The sequence below is a fragment of the Piliocolobus tephrosceles genome, chromosome 2 (genome assembly GCF_002776525.5).
Source record: "Piliocolobus tephrosceles isolate RC106 chromosome 2, ASM277652v3, whole genome shotgun sequence".
In the NCBI taxonomy this organism is placed as follows: domain Eukaryota; kingdom Metazoa; phylum Chordata; class Mammalia; order Primates; family Cercopithecidae; genus Piliocolobus; species Piliocolobus tephrosceles.
This window is the reverse complement of record NC_045435.1, coordinates 38,496,395-38,516,875: the sequence shown is the minus strand read 5'-3', so window position 1 is coordinate 38,516,875 and position 20,481 is coordinate 38,496,395. Positions and strand designations below refer to the sequence as shown.

Genomic DNA, 20,481 nt, shown 5'->3' with positions numbered 1-20,481 from the left:
AAAAAAAAAAAAAAAAAAAAAAAAAAAAAAAAGAGAAAGCTCGAGTCCAACCGTAGAGGCAAGATGAAAATGACAAATGGTGAAAATGAAGAAACCACTGTGCATGTGCCCATGACCAGTAGGAGTACAACAATGGAGGTCTGCTGTAGGAACATGGGCCTACGTGTGAGTAAAACATGAGAAGTATGATGTAGGACATGAGCCTGCATATGAGTAAAACATGGGAGGTATGATGTAGGAACATGGGCCTCCCTCAGGCCTCCCATGCTGTATGACGTAGGAACATGGACCTCCCTCAGGCCTCCCACACTGTGCTCATATTGGTCATGTGCACATGCACAATGTAAACACAATGTGTTCTCTCTACATGGGAGGGTATGATTTAGGAACCTCTCTCTTTTAGGTTCTTTTGATTACAAGTTTTCCTACTCCTTGGGAGCTATCTACTCCATAAATACAAAAAATAAAAACTTACGGGATGGAGCTCTGGGACTTTCCTGTGGTTTTATGCAAAATCCATTTATTATCTTCAAATCAGAGCTTCTGGTAAGCCTTAGAGATGAGGAAACATCTCTTTCACATAACCGAAAACAGCTTCCTAAAAAAGAGAGAAAAATGTTTCAAAGAAAGAAAATGTGATGTTTTCTCAAAATAAGAAATACCTGCAAGTTACGTTTCATTTATAAAAATTAGTTCATTTAGGAAATGAATTTACTATATGTAAGATACACATACTATATTTAAAGTGCTATGCCTGATGCCCTTTTAAAATAAAAATGTTTTATTGATTAGGAAATTAGGAATTTACAACATAAAATTGTTACCAGCTGTAAATTTTAAATAAGTACTTCCCACATGTGTCTTTCCATAACAATGGCTCTGGTGGCAATATTATGTATTATGGCATCAGGGCTGTTGAGGTGAAGATTAGTAACCTCCCAAAAGTGATAAACTAGGTCACCAAGTTGCCAATACTATGCTGATAAACTGGTTAGGGGGCTGCAGTGGTCAGCAAGAAGTAACTCTAGAAAGCCTTGCTCCTTGTAAGCCACAAGTCCCTAATTAGAAATCAATTTTAGATGTAGTTTTGAACTAAATATAACTTTAAAACTATATATATAAGAATATATGCAGTTTATTTAAAAAATTTAAACTCAAAGCACAGATAGAGAGTAGTATTACAGGGGGCGGAGCAAGATAGCCGAATAGGAACAGCTCCAGTCTCCAACTCCCAGCGCGAACGACACAGAAGACCGGTGATTTCTGCATTTTCAACTGAGGTACTGGGGTCATCTCACTAGGGAGTGCCGGACAATCGGTGCTGGTCAGCTGCTGCAGCCCGACCAGTGAGAGCTGAAGCAGGGCGAGGCATCGCCTCACCTGGGAAGCGCAAGGGGGAAGGGAATCCCTTTTCCTAGTCAGGGGAACTGAGACACACAACACCTGGAAAATCGGGTAACTCCCACCCCAATACTGCGCTGTAAGCACACCGGCACACCAGGAGAATATACCCCACACCTGGCCGGGAGGGTCCCACGCCCACGGAGCCTCCCTCCTTGCTAACACAGCAGTCTGCGGCCATCACCGCAAGGCAGCAGCGAGGCTGGGGGAGGGGCGCCCGCCATTGCTGAGGCTTAAGTAGGTAAACAAAGCCGCTGGGAAGCTCGAACTGGGTGGAGCTCACAGCAGCTCAAGGAAACCTGCCTGTCTCTGTAGACTCTGCCTCTGGGGACAGGGCACAGTTAAAAAATAACAGGGGAAGCAGCAGAGGCCTGTGCAGACGCGAACAACTCTGACAGCTTTGAAGAGAGCAGTGAATCTCCCAACACGGAGGTTGAGATCTGAGAAGGGACATACTGCCTGCTCAAGCGGGTCCCTGACCCCTGAGTAGCCTAACTGGGAGACATCCCCCACTAGGGGCAGTCTGACACCCCACACCTCACAGGGTGGAGTACACCCCTGAGAGGAAGCTTCCGAAGTAAGAATCAGACAGGTACACTCGCTGTTCAGCAATATTCTATCTTCTGCAACCTCTCCTGCTGATGCCCAGGCAAACGGTCTGGAGTGGACCTCAAGCAATCTCCAACAGACCTACAGCTGAAGGTCCTGACTATTAGAAGGAAAACTATCAAACAGGAAGAACACCTATACCAAAACTCCATCAGGACGTCACCATCATCAAAGACCAGAGGCAGATAAAACCACGAAGATGGGGAAGAAGCAGGGCAGAAAAGCTGGAAATTCAAAAAATAAGAGCGCATCTCCCCCTGCAAAGGAGCGCAGCTCATCGCCAGCAACGGATCAAAGCTGGTCAGAGAATGACTTTGACGAAATGAGAGAAGAAGGCTTCAGTCCATCAAAATTCTCAGCGCGAAAGGAGGAATTACGTACCCAGTGCAAAGAAACTAAAAATCTTGAAAAAAGAGTGGAAGAATTGACAGCTAGACTAATTAATGCAGAGAAGGTCATAAACAAAATGACAGAGATGAAAACCATGACACGAGAAATACATGACAAATGCACAAGCTTCAGTAACCGACTCGATCAACTGGAAGAAAGAGTATCAGCGATGGAGGATCAAATGAATGAAATGAAGCGAGAAGAGAAACAAAAAGAAAAAAGAAGAAAAAGAAATGAACAAAGCCTGCAAGAAGTATGGGATTATGTAAAAAGACCAAATCTACGTCTGATTGGGGTGCCTGAAAGTGAGGGGGAGAATGGAAACAAGTTGGAAAACACTCTTCAGGATATCATCCAGGAGAACTTCCCCAACCTAGTAGGGCAGGCCAACATTCAAATTCAGGAAATACAGAGAACGCCACAAAGATACTCCTCCAGAAGAGCAACTCCAAGACACATAATTGCCAGATTCACCAAAGTTGAAATGAAGGAAAAAATCTTAAGGGCAGCCAGAGAGAAAGGTCGGGTTACCCACAAAGGGAAGCCCATCAGACTAACAACAGATCTCTCGGCAGAAACTCTACAAGCCAGAAGAGAGTGGGGGCCAATATTCAACGTTCTTAAAGAAAAGAATTTTAAACCCAGAATTTCATATCCAGCCAAACTAAGTTTCATCAGTGAAGGAGAAATAAAATCCTTTACAGATAAGCAAATGCTTAGCGATTTTGTCACCACCAGGCCTGCCTTACAAGAGACCCTGAAGGAAGCCCTAAACATGGAAAGGAACAACCGGTACCAGCCATTGCAAAAACATGCCAAAATGTAAAGACCATCGAGGCTAGGAAGAAACTGCATCAACTAATGAGCAAAATAACCAGTTAATATCATAATGGCAGGATCAAGTTCACATATAACAATATTAACCTTAAATGTTAATGGACTAAATGCTCCAATTAAAAGACACAGACTGGCAAACTGGATAAAGAGTCAAGACCCATCAGTCTGCTGTATTCAGGAGACCCATCTCACATGCAGAGACATACATAGGCTCAAAATACAGGGATGGAGGAAGATCTACCAAGCAAATGGAGAACAAAAAAAAGCAGGGGTTGCGATCCTAGTCTCTGATAAAACAGACTTTAAACCATCAAAGATCAAAAGAGACAAAGAAGGCCATTACATAATGGTAAAGGGATCAATTCAACAGGAAGAGCTAACTATCCTAAATATATATACAGCCAATACAGGAGCACCCAGATTCATAAAGCAAGTCCTTAGAGACTTACAAAGAGACTTAGACTCCCATACAATAATAATGGGAGACTTCAACACTCCACTGTCAACATTAGACAGATCAACGAGACAGAAAGTTAACAAGGATATCCAGGAATTGAACTCATCTCTGCACCAAGCGGACCTAATAGACATCTATAGAACTCTCTACCCCAAATCAACAGAATAGACATTCTTCTCAGCACCACATTGCACTTATTCCAAAATTGACCACATAATTGGAAGTAAAGCACTCCTCAGCAAATGTAAAAAGAACAGAAATTATAACAAACTGTCTCTCTGACCACAGTGCAATCAAACTAGAACTCAGGACTAAGAAACTCAATCAAAACCACTCAACTACATGGAAACTGAACAACCTGCTCCTGAATGACTACTGGGTACATAACGAAATGAAAGCAGAAATAAAGATGTTCTTTGAAACCAATGAGAACAAAGATACAACATACCAGAATCTCTGGGACACATTTAAAGCAGTGTGTAGAGGGAAATTTATAGCACTAAATGCCCACAAGAGAAAGCAGGAAAGATCTAAAATTGACACTCTAACATCACAATTACAAGAACTAGAGAGGCAAGAGCAAACACATTCAAAAGCTAGCAGAAGGCAAGAAATAACTAAGATCAGAGCAGAACTGAAGGAGATAGAGACACAAAAAACCCTCCAAAAAATCAATGAATCCAGGAGTTGGTTTTTTGAAAAGATCAACAAAATTGACAGACCGCTAGCAAGATTAATAAAGAAGAAAAGAGAGAGGAATCAAATAGACGCAATAAAAAATGATAAAGGGGATATCACCACCGACCCCACAGAAATACAAACTACCATCAGAGAATACTATAAACACCTCTATGCAAATCAACTAGAAAATCTAGAAGAAATGGATAATTTCCTGGACACTTACACTCTCCCAAGACTAAACCAGGAAGAAGTTGAATCCCTGAATAGACCAATAGCAGGCTCCGAAATTGAGGCAACAATTAATAGCCTACCCACCAAAAAAAGTCCAGGACCAGATGGATTCAGAGCTGAATTCTATCAGAGGTACAAGGAGGAGCTGGTACCATTCCTTCTGAAACTATTCCAATCAATAGAAAAAGAGGGAATCCTCCCTAACTCATTTTATGAGGCCAACATCATCCTGATACCAAAGCCTGGCAGAGACACAACAAAAAAAGAGAATTTTAGACCAATATCCCTGATGAACATCGATGCGAAAATCCTCAATAAAATACTGGCAAACCGGATTCAGCAGCACATCAAAAAGCTTATCCACCATGATCAAGTGGGCTTCATCCCTGGGATGCAAGGCTGGTTCAACATTCGCAAATCAATCAACGTAATCCAGCATATCAACAGAACCAAAGACAAGAACCACATGATTATCTCAATAGATGCAGAAAAGGCTTTTGACAAAATTCAACAGCCCTTCATGCTAAAAACGCTCAATAAATTTGGTATTGATGGAACGTACCTCAAAATAATAAGAGCTATTTATGACAAACCCACAGATAATATCATACTGAATGGGCAAAAACTGGAAAAATTCCCTTTGAAAACTGGCACAAGACAGGGATGCCCTCTCTCACCACTCCTATTCAACATAGTGTTGGAAGTTCTGGCCAGGGCAATCAGGCAAGAGAAAGAAATAAAGGGTATCCAGTTAGGAAAAGAAGAAGTCAAATTGTCCCTGTTTGCAGATGACATGATTGTATATTTAGAAAACCCCACTGTCTCAGCCCAAAATCTCCTTAAGCTGATAAGCAACTTCAGCAAAGTCTCAGGATACAAAATTAATGTGCAAAAATCACAAGCATTCTTATACACCAGTAACAGACAAGCAGAGAGCCAAATCAGGAATGAACTTCCATTCACAATTGCTTCAAAGAGAATAAAATACCTAGGAATCCAACTTACAAGGGATGTAAAGGACCTCTTCAAGGAGAACTACAAACCACTGCTCAGTGAGATAAAAGAGGACACAAACAAATGGAAGAACATACCATGCTCATGGATAGGAAGAATCAATATCGTGAAAATGGCCATACTGCCCAAGGTTATTTATAGATTCAATGCCATCCCCATCAAGCTACCAATGAGTTTCTTCACAGAATTGGAAAAAACGGCTTTAAAGTTCATATGGAACCAAAAAAGAGCCCGCATTGCCAAGACAATCCTAAGTCAAAAGGACAAAGCTGGAGGTGTCACGCTACCTGACTTCAAACTACACTACAAGGCTACAGTAACCAAAACAGCATGGTACTGGTACCAAACAGAGATATAGACCAATGGAACAGAATAGAGTCCTCAGAAATAATCCCACACATCTACAGCCATCTGATCTTTGACAAACCTGAGAGAAACAAGAAATGGGGAAAGGTTTCCCTATTTAATAAATGGTGCTGGGAAAATTGGCTAGCCATAAGTAGAAAGCTGAAACTGGATCCTTTCCTTACTCCTTATACGAAGATTAATTTAAGATGGATTAGAGACTTAAATGTTAGACCTAATACCATAAAAACCCTAGAAGAAAATCTAGGTAGTACCATTCAGGACATAGGCATGGGCAAGGACTTCATGTCTAAAACACCAAAAGCAACGGCAGCAAAAGCCAAAATTGACAAATGGGATCTAATTAAACTAAAGAGCTTCTGCACAGCAAAAGAAACTACCATCAGAGTGAACAGGCAACCTACAGAATGGGAGAAAATTTTTGCAATCTACTCATCTGACAAAGGGCTAATATCCAGAATCTACAAAGAACTCAAACAAATATACAAGAAAAAAACAAACAACCCCATCAAAAAGTGGGGAAAGGATATGAACAGACATTTCTCAAAAGAAGACATTCATACAGCCAACAGACACATGAAAAAATGCTCATCATCACTTGCCATCAGAGAAATGCAAATCAAAACCACAATGAGATACCATCTCACACCAGTTAGAATGGCAATCATTTAAAAATCAGGAAACAACAGGTGTTGGAGAGGATGTGGAGAAATAGGAACACTGTTACACTGTTGGTGGGATTGTAAACTAGTTCAACCATTATGGAAAACAGTATGGCAATTCCTCAAGGATCTAGAACTAGATGTATCATATGACCCAGCCATCCCACTACTGGGTATATACCCAAAGGATTATAAATTATGCTACTACAAAGACACATGCACACGTATGTTTATTGCGGCACTATTCACAATAGCAAAGACTTGGAATCAACCCAAATGTCCATCAGTGACAGACTGGATTAAGAAAATGTGGCACATATACACCATGGAATACTATGCAGCCATAAAAAAGGATGAGTTTGCGTCCTTTGTAGGGACATGGATGCAGCTGGAAACCATCATTCTTAGCAAACTATCACAAGAAGAGAAAACCAAACACTGCATGTTCTCACTCATAGGTGGGAACTGAACAATGAGATCACTTGGACTGGGGAAGGGGAACATCACACACTGGGGCCTGTCATGGGGAGGGGGGAGGGAGGAGGGATTGCATTGGGGAGTTATACATGATATAAATGATGAATTGATGGGTGCTGATAAGTTGATGGGTGCAGCACACCAACATGGCACAAGTATACATATGTAACAAACCTGCACGTTATGCACATGTACCCTAGAACTTAAAGTATAATAAAAAATAATAATAATAAAAAAAAAGAGAGTAGTATTACGAACCCCTATATACTCACCACCCATTTTCAACAATGATTGCTGTATGGCTAATAAGTATCATTTAACCTCTATAAAAACCCCGTAAGACAACCTAGGCAATACCATTCTGGACATAGGAATGGGCAAAGATTTCATGATGAAGATGCCAAAAGCAACTGCAGCAAAAGCAAAAATGGACAAATGGGATCTAATACATTTAACTTTTACTGTGCAGAAACTAAACAGATTCTGCAGAGCAAAAGAAACTATCAACAGAGTAAACAGACAACTTACAGAATGAGACAAAATTTTTGCAAACTATGCATCTGACAAAGGTCTAATATCCAGCTCTATGAGGAACTTAAGCAAATTTACAAGAAAAAAAAAACACCAGCCCATTAAAAAGTGGGCAAAGGACATGAGCAAATACTTTTCAAAAGAAGACACACATGCAGCCAACAGGCATATGGAATCACCGATCACTAAAGAAATGCAAATCAAAACCACAATGCAATGCCATCTCACAACCAGCCACAATGCCTATTATTTATTTAATTTTTAGATATATACTATTTTAATCAGACTACACTTTCAACATTTTACAGATAAAATTATAATCACCTGAGCTTTTAAAAAATAAAAATTAGGCACAAATACACATATTCATAATTGCACTGGCAAACAGTTCTTACGAGATATTTAAATCTTTGTGAAAGGATAGCCCCCTTCTTTTCCCATGTGCCCTCAAGTCAAGCCTGATCTCTCTCCCTGTCACCCATAAAATCTCACTTTATGTTCCATGAACCAGGATCGCATGAACTAACCTGAAAGAAAAGGAGTTCTCTGTCTATATAATAATGTTGGCAAAATAAATCAACACATGTTTAACAAAAGCACACAAAATAAGAGATACAATCAGGCGAATATTATGAAGTCACTCTTTCATCATGAACATAAAATTGTTATTCTACTTTTGTAAATTTTATCAGCAGATTCTCAAATGCCACACTTGATGTATACATATAAGAAGAATAAGAAAAAATAAATGAAAAATGCATTTTCAGATATATTAAACAAAATCACTGTTTTATGAAAAATAAGCAAAGTAGTATTACAGTTATTACTCAACTTTCAAAAGGTCACACAAATATAAGACTTGTTGGCAAATATTAGGATAAAACATTTTCATATAAATATCAAGTATATGTGGAAAGCAAAACATATTTAAGATATAAGATGTATTTATGATTTAAAATAATCTCTGCACATCATGAGAATATTCAAGACTCTATTGAATTTCTCCCCAAACAATGAACATCTGTATACAGTAACTATATTCTCAGTCTTGCTTTTTTTCTGAGACGGAGTTTCGCTCTTGTTGTCCAGGCTGGAGTCTAGTGGCACAATCTTGGCTCACCGCAACCTCTGTCTCCCAGGTTCAAGCGATTCTCTTGCCTCAGCCTCCCAAGTAGCTGGGATTACAGGCACCTGCCACCATGCCCGGCTAATTTTTTCGTATTTTTAGTAGAGATGGGGTTTCTCCATGTTGGTCAGGCTAGTCACAAACTCCTGACCTCAGGTGATCCGGCCACCTCAGCCTCCCAAAGTACTGGGATTACAGGCGTGAGCCACCGTGCCTGGCCATTCTCAGTCTTTATTTATTTACTAAGTTCTGGGATACATGTCCTGAACATGCAGATTTGTTACATAGGTATACACATGCCATGGTGGTTTGCTGTGCCCACCAACTCGTCATTTACATTAGCTATTTCTCTCAATGCTATCCCTCCCCTAACCCCCCACCCCAACAGGCCCTGGTGTGTGATGTTCCCCTCCCTGTGTCCATGTGTTCTCATTGTTCAACTCCCACTTATGAGTGAGAACACGTGGTGTTTGGTTTTCTGTGCCTGTGTTAGGTTGCTGAGAATGATGGTTTCCAGCTTCATCCATGTCCCTGCAAAGGACATGAACTCATCCTTTTTTATGGCTGCATAGTATACCATGGTGTATATGTGTCACATTTTCTTTATCCACTCTATCACTGATGGGCATCTGGATTGGCTCCAGGCCTTTGCTTTTTTTTTTTTTTTTTTAATGGAGTTTTGCTCTTGTTGCACAGGTTGGAGTACAATGGTGTGGTCTCAGCTCACTGCAACCTCCACCTCCCAGGTTCAAACAATTCTCCTGCTTCAGCCTCCCAAGTAGCTGGGATTACAGGCACCTTCCACCATGCCCAGCTAATTTTTGTATTTTTAGTAGAGACGGGATTTTACCATGTTGGCCAGGCTGGTCTTGAACTCCTGACTTCAGGTGATCCTCCCACCTCAGCCTCCCAAAGTGCTGGGATTACAGGCATGAGCCACCGTGCCTGGCCAGAATGGCTACTATTAAAAAGTCAAAAAATAAGCGATGCTGTGGAGAGGTTTCAGAGAAAAAGGAACACTTATATGCTGTTGATGGGAGTATAAATTAGTTCAACCATTGTGGAAAGAAGTATGGCAATTCCTCAAAGATCTAAAAACAGAACTACCACTGGACCCAGCAATGCTATTACTGGGTATATCTCCAAAGGAATATAAATGTTCTATCATAAAGACACATGAATGTGTTTGTTCATTGCAGCACTATTCACAACAGTAAAGACATGAATCAACCTAAATGTCCATCAATGGCAGACTGGATAAAGAAAATGTGGTCTTTTCTTTAGGCTGGGCACAGTGGCACATGCCTGTAATCCCAGCTACTTGGGTGGCTGAGGCATGAGAATTGCTCACTTGAACCTGGGAGTTGAAGGTTGCAGTGAGCCTAGATCATGACAGTGCACTCCAACCTGGGCAACAGAGTGAGACTGTCTCAAAAAATAAATTTAAAAAATAAGAAAATGTGGTACATATACACCACAGAATATTCCGCAGCCATAAAAAAAGAATGAGAGCATGTCCTCTGCAGGAACACAGATGGAGCTGGAGGTCATTCATTATCCTTAGCAAACTAACACAGGAACAGAAAACCAAATACTGCATGTTCTCATTTATAAGTGGGAGCTAAATAATGAGAACACATGGACAGACAGAAGGGAACAACAAACACTGGGGCCTACCTGAGGGTTGTGGGTGGTAGGGAGGAGAGGATCAGAAAAAGTAACGAATGGGTACTAGGCTTAGTACCTGGGTGACAAAATAAACTGTACAGCAAACCTCTGTGACATGAGTTTACCTCTGTAACAAACCTGCACATGTACCCCTGAACTTAAAAAATTTTTTAAATATCATTTCACCTAAACTCTAGCTATTATCTACCCCTTACTGGATTGTTTTAAAGCAAATCCCAAATATTATATTAGTTCATCCATAAATACTTCAGTATGTATTTCAAAATCATATCTGAAATATTAATATAATTTTAAAATGTTCCTTAATATCAGTATATTATGATCAAATCCTATTAAGATGAAATTTCTGATAGGCTCATTTTTTTTTTTTTTTTTAGTTGGCTTATTCAAAATAGGTGCACAAACTGAATATGGCTGATGCTTCCTGAGTTTCTTTAAATCTATAGGTCTCTCTTACATTTTTAAAAACCATTTATTTGTTAAAGACACCAGTCATTAGTCCTATAGAGTGTCCCTCAATTTTAGATTTTGCTTATCACACCCCCATGGTGTTGTCCAACATATTCTCCAAATCCTCTATTCCTTGTAAACAGATTTTTGAGGCCTCAAAGATTCAGATTAGATCTTTTAGCAAGAATATCATAGGTGGTAGGTACTGTGTATGTCTTATTATGCTACATCAATAGGCATATGCCAATTTTGTCTCTTTTCATATTAAGATTGATCAGTAGATGCTATTAATCTGATTCACCTTTTATAAGGTTCCCCATCAACATTTCATCTAATTTTTTTTTTTTTTTTTTAGCAGACAATGGTGATTATTACCTAGATCCATTTATTTCATTAGGGATTGCAAAATGGTGGTATTCTCCCCTTTCACATTAACTATTTGGTTATCTTAAGGCATAAATCATGCAGAAAATGTGGAATAAATGCTGGATTATTGCCCTTTGCCAGTTTTCAAATGAACAAATTGGTTTTCTTGCAACTACCTTATGTTGCATTTTTACACCTGTGATGTGCTCTAGACTATTTCAGTTGTTCCTTTTAATCCCATCTTTAGTTACTGAGAACCCTTCTAAATTGGCTCTGGAGTCCTTTGAACACATCCTTAGTGGTAATTGATAGCTTTCTTTCTGACAAGATATTCCAGACTGATTTTAAATGTTTTCTGCCCCTGAGTTGGAATCACACATTCCTCCCAATGGGCTCTGCTTCTTTTAAAGAAATGTTTTTAGAGACTCCTTATGGGGGGCTCAGTTTTTTTCAGTTTGTCACTGTTTTTGCCTTTTCAGTGAATAAAGCTAGGAAATACCTTCATACAATAAATACATTTAAGAAATTCGTTTTAATTAGGAATTCTTACCTTCAGCTTTAGCATGAATAATTTTAATTAATTAAAATCAGAAGCAGAGACAACCAGAAATAGTTTTTATCAGGTGGGAGAAAAGGCAAGTAATTCTGATCTTGGGATTGTGGTGCAGATGAGGCCAGGTCTGGTATAAGCTCCTGAGATCACAAGACATCTAAGAGCCCCTGAGTCTCTAGGATGTGGAAGAGTGGAACAGAAATGAAAGCTGGAAAGGCACGAGAGATAAATCTGACTAGGGCCTTGCCACTATATGATGCTCTAGATGATAGAAATTGAATGCCCAAGACTTGTACTGAATGCAGTAAGAGTGTGTGCCCTCAGACCTTTGTGGTTAAAAATGAATTTGCTAGTGGATAAAAAGACTGTGCCTTGGAAGTTCCAAACTCCCACTTGGGTGTCTTGCAGTCTCAGAGTTTGGAGCAATAAGGGGAGGTAAGAGAGGCAGTAGGAGTAAAACATGGTTACAGAGGCGGTTTTCCCAATGATAGTGAAAAGCATCATTTCCTCACTTTTCCCCCTTGCTGTTAAAAATATATATATATCTTTTGAACATAACAAGTTAAAAGATACTACTGTGGACTTCTCATGGAAATATGTTCATGTTTAAAATTTTAAAAATAATACTTTTATTGATAGATAATTCCCTATCATAAAACTCACTTTTAAAGTGTGAAATTCAGTTTTCATGTATTCACAAAGTTGTGTATTGATCACTACTATCTAATTCCAGAAGACATTCATCAACCCAGAAAGAAATCCTGAATACATTAGCAGTCATTCCCTGTTTCCTCTTTCCCCCAACCCTAATTTGGTTTCAGTCTCTATGGATTTGCATATTCTGGACATTTTATATAAATGGAATCATGGGGGGAAAAGAAAGAGAGATCAGCCTCTTACTGTGTCTATATAGAAAGAAGTAGACATAGGAGACTCCATTTTGTTCTGTATTTGAGATGCTGTTAATCTGTGACCCTACCCCCAACCTTGTCCTTGCAAGAGACATGTGCTGTGGTGACTCAAGGTTTAATGGATTTTGGGCTGTGCAGGATGTGCCTTTGTTAAACAAGTGCCTGAAGGCAGCTTGCTGGTTAAAAGTCATCACCATTCTCTTAATCTCAAGTACCCAGGGACATGTACACTGCCAAAGGTCGCAGGGACCTCTGCCTAGGAAAGCTAGGTATTGTCCAAGGTTCTATCCCCATGTGATAGTCTGAAATATGGCCTCGTGGAAAGAGAAAGACCTGATCGTCCCCCAGCCCGACACCCATGAAGGGTCTGTGCTGAGGAGGACTAGGACAGGAGGAGTACAGGAGGAAAGAAGGCCTTTCCTAGTACAGGAGGAAAGAAGGCCTTTTGGCGGTTGTTGGCAGTTGAGATAGAGAAAAGCATCTGTCTCCTGCCCGTCCCTGGGCAATGGAACATCTCGGTGTAAAACCCGATTGTATGCTCTGTTTACTGAGATAGGAGAAAACCACCTTACGGCAAAAGGTGGGACTTGCTGGAGCAATGCAGATAAAAGGTTTATGGAGATGTTTGCATATGCATATCAAGGCACAGCATTTTCCTTTAAACTTATTCATGTCACAGAGCTCTTTATTCATATGTCTTACTGCTGATTTTCTCCCTACAATGATCCTATTATCCTGCCACTCCCTTATCTTTAAGATGGTAAAGATAATTATCAATAAATACTAAGGGAACTCAGAGACTAGTGCCGGCGTGGGTCCTCTGTATGCTGAGCGCAGGTCCCCTGGGCCCACTTTTTCTTTCTCTATTCTTTGTCTCTGTGTCTCATTTCTTTTCTCAAGTCTCTCGTTCCACCTAACGAGAAACGCCCACAGGTGTGGAGGGGCAGGCCACCCCTTCAGAATCATACAACATGTGGTCTTTTATGACTGTCTTCTTTTACTTATATTTTCAAGGTTCATCCATGCTGTAGCATTTGTCAGTACTTGATTCCTTTTTATTGACTAATTTTATTCCACTATACCAGAGTTTGTTTACACATTAGTCAACTAATGGACATTTGGGTGGTTTCCACTTTTTGGCTATTATGAATAATGCTGTTATAAACATTTGTGTATAAGTTTTTAAGGAACATGTATTTTTGTTTGTGGGGTATATACTAAGGGGTGAAATAACTGGGTGATACAACTCTCCATTTAATCATTTAAGGAATTACAAGACCATTTTCCAAGTGGCTGTAACATTTCACATTTTCATATCATGAGGGTTCCAATGTCTTCACATCCATATCCACATTTGTTGTTCTTTTTGATTATAACTGTTCCAGTAGGAATGAAGTGGTATCTCATTGTAGTCTTAAGTTACATTTATGTAATGAGTAATAATGAGGATCTTTTCATGTACTAATTGGCTATTTGCATATCTTCTCCAGAGAAATATCTATTTAGTTCCTCTGCCCATATTTTTTAAGTAGGGTTATGTCTTTTTATTTTTGAGTTGTAAGAGTTCTTTCCTTATCTGATATACAATTCACAAATATAGTCTCCCATTCCATGAGTATCTTTTCACTATCTTGATGATGTCTTTTGAAGTATACAAAAATTTAATTTAGGTGAGGTCCAGTTTATCCATCTTTTCTTTTAATGCTTGAGCTTTTGGTGCCATATACGAGGTCACAAAGATTTACTCCTATATTCTAGAATTTTATAGTTTTAGCTCTAATATTTAGGTCTGTGATGCACTTTGAGTTACAGTAGTATACTTCATGTGGAAAGGATCCAAATTCATATTTTGGCATGTAAATATCCAGTTCTCCCAGCACCACTTGTTTAAAAGACTATTCTTTTCCTCACTGAGTTGTTTTAGTGCAATATAGAAAATCAATTGACCATAAATATGAGAGTATATTTCTGGACTATCAGTTCTATTCCACTGATCTAGATGTCTGTCCTTATGCCAGCACCACACAGTCTTGATTATTACAGCTTTGTAGTTTTTAATCAGGACGTATAAGTCATCCAACCTGGCTTTTCTTTTTAAAGATTAGTTTGCCTACTCAGGGTCCCTTAAATTTCTGTATGAATTTGAGGACAAGCTTGCCAATCTCTGCAAAGGCCCCAGCTGGGATTCTGTTGGGGATTGTGTTCAATCTGTAGATCAATTTGAGGAATACTTTCATCTTAAAAATATTAAGTCTCTCAAACCATGAACATGGGATGTCTTTCCATTTATTTGGGTCTTCTTTAATTTCTTTCAGTAGTGTTTTTGCAATTTCCAGAGTACGTTTTAAACTTTGTTATTCTTTTTGATGCTATTATAAATGGAATTGTTTTTCTTCATGTTTGCATCATTTATTGACCATTTATCTTGCATACTGCAAAACTGTTCAACATTTAGTCTAATAGGGTATGTGTGTGTATGTATTCCTTAGGATTTTCTATATACATGATCATGTTATCTGGGAATATAGTTTTACTTCTTTTGCCACTTACTGTTTTTCCTACCTAAATTCCCTAACAAGAACCTCCAGTACAGTGTTGAATAGAAATGTTGAGAATGGACGTCCTTGTCATGTCATGGCAGAAAAGCATTCAGCCTTTCACCATTAAGTCAGATGTTAGTTGCAGGTTTTTCATTTAATGTCCTTTATCAGGTTGAGGAAGTTCCTTTCTATTCATAGTTTCTGAGTGTTTATAGTGAAGAGAAGTTGCATTTTGTCAAATGCTTTCTCTATGTTTACTGATGTGGTTGTGTGTTTTTTTCCTTTATTCTATTAACATGATGAATGATGTTGAGTCAGGAGTCCTAACCTTACATTTTTAGCATAAATCCCACGTGATCACAATTTATAATTTTTCATGTCACTGGATTCATTTTGTAGCATTTTCTTGAGGATTTCTGCATCAATATTCATAAGGGATATATATGGGTCTGTAGTTTTCTTGAGTTTTTTTTGGGGGGGGTTGGTATGAGGATAATGTGGCCTCATCCAATGTATTGGGAAGTGATCCCTCCTCTTTTGTATTTTGGAAGAGTTTGTGAAAGATTAATTCTATCTTTTTCTTTAAATGTTTGGTAGAATGCACAATTGAAGCCATCTGGGCCTGGACTTTTTCTTTGCAGGAAGTTTTAAAATCACTAGTTCAATCTCCTGTTATAGGACTTTTCAGATTTTTTATTTTTCTTGACTTAGTTTTGGTAATTTTTATCTTTCTATAAGTATGTCCATTTCATCTGGTTTATGTCATTTTTGGCATACAGCTGTTACCCACTCCATGTTATGTCAAACAAGTGCTTCTGATTATTTTCAACAAATGCACCAGGGAGAACACTGTTTGCAGTGAATAAACTCCAAGTCAGGTGAAAAAAGACAAGCCCTATGAATGGGGTTTCCAGCGAACTGTCAGACAAGTCAAATAGTAACAATTCTCGAGCTGAAAGTTTTGGAGAACTCTAAACCCATTCCGCCTTCTTCAGTGCCTGTAAGACTGCTGGTTTTCAAAGCAACACTGACTTGTGAGGCTGCTGGTTTTCAAGGCTATTGTGAAGCTGAGAGAAGACAGGAATAAAGCAAGTTAAAACTCCACAAGACTTGCTGTCCTACCATGATTTCAGTCTTTTTTTTTTTTTTTTTTTTGGATAAATGCTCCTCAGATTGTTACAAAATTTTCCAGAGTTCTGGAAAAGTTGCTTCTGCCAACTTCTGGCAGTGTTATCATTGCTTTTAGGTAAAAATGGATTTTCAGAGGTCCTTACTCTTGACACATCTGAAGTTGGAATCTCTATTTGTGGTTACCTGCCACATGGTCTTTTTCATAAAAGGCCTCATTTATATCCTTTTTCAGGGCTATAAATCCCAGAATGCTTTGCCTGGGTCTGGTAAGCACAACATCTGTAACACCTAGTGGAAAGGAGATAAATTCATTGCTTTTAGCTTGTTTCCTCATTTAAAACGTGGATAATGCAGTGTTTCTTGTACCAAAGCTGATTTGAGGGTTAAATGGAAAAGCAAATATGGGAGCATCTGGTAAGACACTTGAAACACAGCAGGCTCTCTGTTAAGTTTATTTTTTTAAAAATATTATGTAAAACATTAACTTTGATAAAATGCTTCTAGAACACTTTTCAATTTTACCCAAATATAGTTAGGATTTCTGATAAAGGTAATTATGCAGTTATGAGGCCATGGGAAAAGTCTATGAAACTCTTCAATAGCTTTTAATAGCACTGAGGATTAAGACACAATTATTAAATCTTGTGATCCTCAAACTTTAGTGTTTTAGTGTGAATCAGAGGAATGCCTTGTTAAAACACAAATCATGAGGCTGCCTACCTCCAGTTTCTGCATCCACAGTTCTGTAATGGAGGCTGTGAAATCGCATTTCTAACAAGTTCCTAGGTGATGCTGCTACTGCTGGTTCTGGACTATACTTTGAGAACCTAGGAGTTTCTCTCCCCTAAGATGTGGTTAAACATACGTTAACATAGTATTTACCATTTTAATTATTTTTAAGTGTTCAATTCAGTGGCATTAAGTACATTTACACTGCTGTGCAACTAATTACTACTATCCATCTCCAGGACTTTTTCATCTCCCCAGAGAACCACTGGTTTAATGTGACCTACAAGGCCCCATCTCACACAATGCTGTCCCATTGCTCCTTTGGCAGGCACTTACAAAAGGAACAAGGTTAACTGGCAGCAAGCTAGGAGGACTCTGCTCTTTAAACAGAAAAAGAATCAATAATTATTTCGTAAGACAGCTGTCCCTCCCCATCCCTCTTAATTAGAACAAAGGCAGTTTAGGAGAACAGAAGACAAACCGCCTCTCAGCTAGCTCAGTTTGAGAAATAATACAGCAAAAAATGCTAACATGTATACTTACTATCAGTGACATCGATGTATGTTGGAGATATTCATTCAACAAAGTACTTCCTATGAGCCAGGCATTGTTTTAGGAAATATACAAACAAGATAAAAATCTGTGCCAATAGAACTTGCATTCTACTGGGGAGAAAGTTTTAGGAAATATACAAACAAGATAAAAATCTGTGCCAATAGAACTTGCATTCTACTGGGGAGAAAGTTTTATATATATATTAGGTACTCAGTGCCAGAGAGAAAAAAAAATAAACAATGGGGACATGAAGTATGTGTTTGGAATGTGCTGTGTATGAAATTTTATATAGGGTAGTTAGGAAGTCCTCTGTGAGAATGTCACTCTTGAAGGGAAGCAAGGGCTAGCTATGCAGCTATCTGGTGGAAGAGTATTCCAAACACAAAGAATTATATTTGCAAAGACTCTAAAAGATTCTAGAGCCCATAAAGAGGAGGCCAGTATGGCCAGAACAGAATGAATAACGGGAAGACAAGTAGAATTGATGTCAGAGGTACCTGAGGTAGCCATGGGGGGTAGGAACTTGGAGACATGAGAGGTTCACCTAGATCAGACTATATCTCCCAACTTTTTCTTACTACAACTTCATATTGTATGCTAATAACTTTTACCTCCCTACAGTATAAATGCTGATTAAAACATACAAATATTATCTTATTATAGATATTAGAATAATAGACTAATGTAAAAAATATTTTTTTAAAGACAAAGTCTTGCTCAAAAAATATTTTTAAAAATGTTATCAGTACATAGTGAAACCCTATCTCTACAAAAAATACAAAAATGAGCTGGGCACAGTGGCATGTGCCTGTGGTCCCGGCTACTCAGGAGGCTGAGGCAGGAGGATGGCTTGAGCCCTGGAGGCGGAGCTTGCAGAGAGCTGAGATCATGCCACTGCACTCCAGCCTGGGTGATAGAGCCAGAACTTCTCTCAAAAATAAAATAAAATAAAATCTACAATGTAAAAAAGTTATCACTAAAAAATGTCTGAAGTATTTGATGTGATCTTGGTTTTTATTTTGCAATTATAACAACATGACAGCATAAACAAGCTTTAGTATCATTACTAAGACCTTTGTTTTCTCTCAAAGAGACAGAATATATTGACCAGACACCCAAGCCAGACATTTTCCATCCTTTGGTGGATCACGATTAAAAACATACAAACCAAAAGAAAAACAGCCCTTTAACCCTCTGGCTGGACTTGCAGCTTGTCCCTAGCTGACCAGTTCTGTGTCTCCAGGGTCCTAGCAGGAAGTTAAGATGAAGCCTCACAGCTGTCTCTAAGGCTCTGGGTGGCAAATGGCTAATCTTAAGAGTAAAGGTTCTCAAACTTTTTTATCTATCAAAATCAGCTGGGGGACCCGTGAAACAGATTACTGTACCCCACTGATACAGTAAGTATGGACAGAACCTGAGAATGTGCAGTTATAACAACTGCCCAGGTAATGGTGACACTTCTGCTATGGGGGACCCATAATTTGAAAACCAGTGCCTTAGAAATATTATTGCTAGCTGGAGGCTATAGTGGTCAGCCAGGGTGAGGCTGGTTGAAATACCAGCTTTTCTCCTGGTAGTCCCCTCCTTTCCATAAATATCCTTTCTAACCCCATGATAGACAGTGAGGAAAGGTAGGGATGCTTTTTCTTTCTCGGAATCTTTCAAGGTCCTCTTGGAGAGAACCATAGGTGATGTGACTGGAGATACGACAACTCTCTGGGAATCAGAGGATCAATATTACAACCCACTCCCCAGAGTGGCTATCTGAAACTCTCTAGGCCTTAGCTGTTGACCTGGGCTTTGTGACAGAAACAGACTCCCTATATCCGTTTTCTCATCCTTCCCTGCAGGCTTGGAGAAATACCAGTCTTCCTTCATTCTTAAGTAGTAATCCCTCTCCTGAGGGATGTTGTACCAAACTTATCCTTATTTTCCACTGCCTTTTTCCTGCCAAATGTTATTTCCCCCATCTTTAAAATCAAAACTAAAAAACCTAATTTTTTTTTTTTTTTTTTAGAGACAAGGTCTCACTTTGTCACCCAGGGTAAAGTGCAGTGGAGCGATCATAGCTCAATGTAACTTTGAACTCCTGGGCCCAAGCGATCCTCCTGTATCATCTTCTGTAGTAGTTGGGACCATAGGCAGATGCCACCATGTCTGGCTAATTAAAAAAATCTGTTTTGTAGAGATGGGGTCTCACTATGTAAAAATCTTTGTACCACCAAGTTGTTATACACCATGTTATTATGTAAAAAACTTTTTGTAAAATAAACTTTAAATTATAAAAGTAACACTTGCTCATTAAAGAAAATTTGCAAGTTAAAAAAAGATGTGAAGAAAAATAAAAGCACTCATAATAACACCACTTAGGGATAACAACTTGGTGCATTAATATTTCTTTTCAGACCTTTCCTATACTTACATACAACATACACATTTTTCATAATCAGATAATCCTGTATCTTACTATGTCACAAATACTTTCCAAGATATTAACAATTTTAGTAGCTGTATAACACCCAACACACAGCTATAACCTGAATGTAGTAATTCCCTACAACTTGATTTGTTTCCATTTTTCACTATTACAAGTGATGTTTCAATGAACAGTTCTCTACATACATCTTTGATGGTACTTCTAATTATTTTCTTAGAACAAAATTCTGGAAGTGAAGGGTAAAAGTGTATGAAAGCCTTTAAGGTTCCATCTACATCTCTATCTATTCTTTCTATCTATCTATCTATCTATCTATCTATCTATCTATCTATCTATCT

The 20,481-nt window shown here is 38.8% G+C and overlaps 1 protein-coding gene across 2 annotated transcripts in view; it reads right to left on the bottom strand.

Moving 5' to 3' along the window:
- Positions 1–20,481, bottom strand: part of FAM162A (family with sequence similarity 162 member A) — a 32,756-nt gene that overhangs the window by 7,144 nt on the left and 5,131 nt on the right. For both annotated transcript variants that reach the window (XM_023214653.2, XM_023214658.2), the window contains exon 2: positions 476–598. In XM_023214653.2, coding sequence (XP_023070421.2) covers positions 476–598 — 123 coding nt within the window. The remainder of the gene's footprint in view (positions 1–475; positions 599–20,481) is intronic.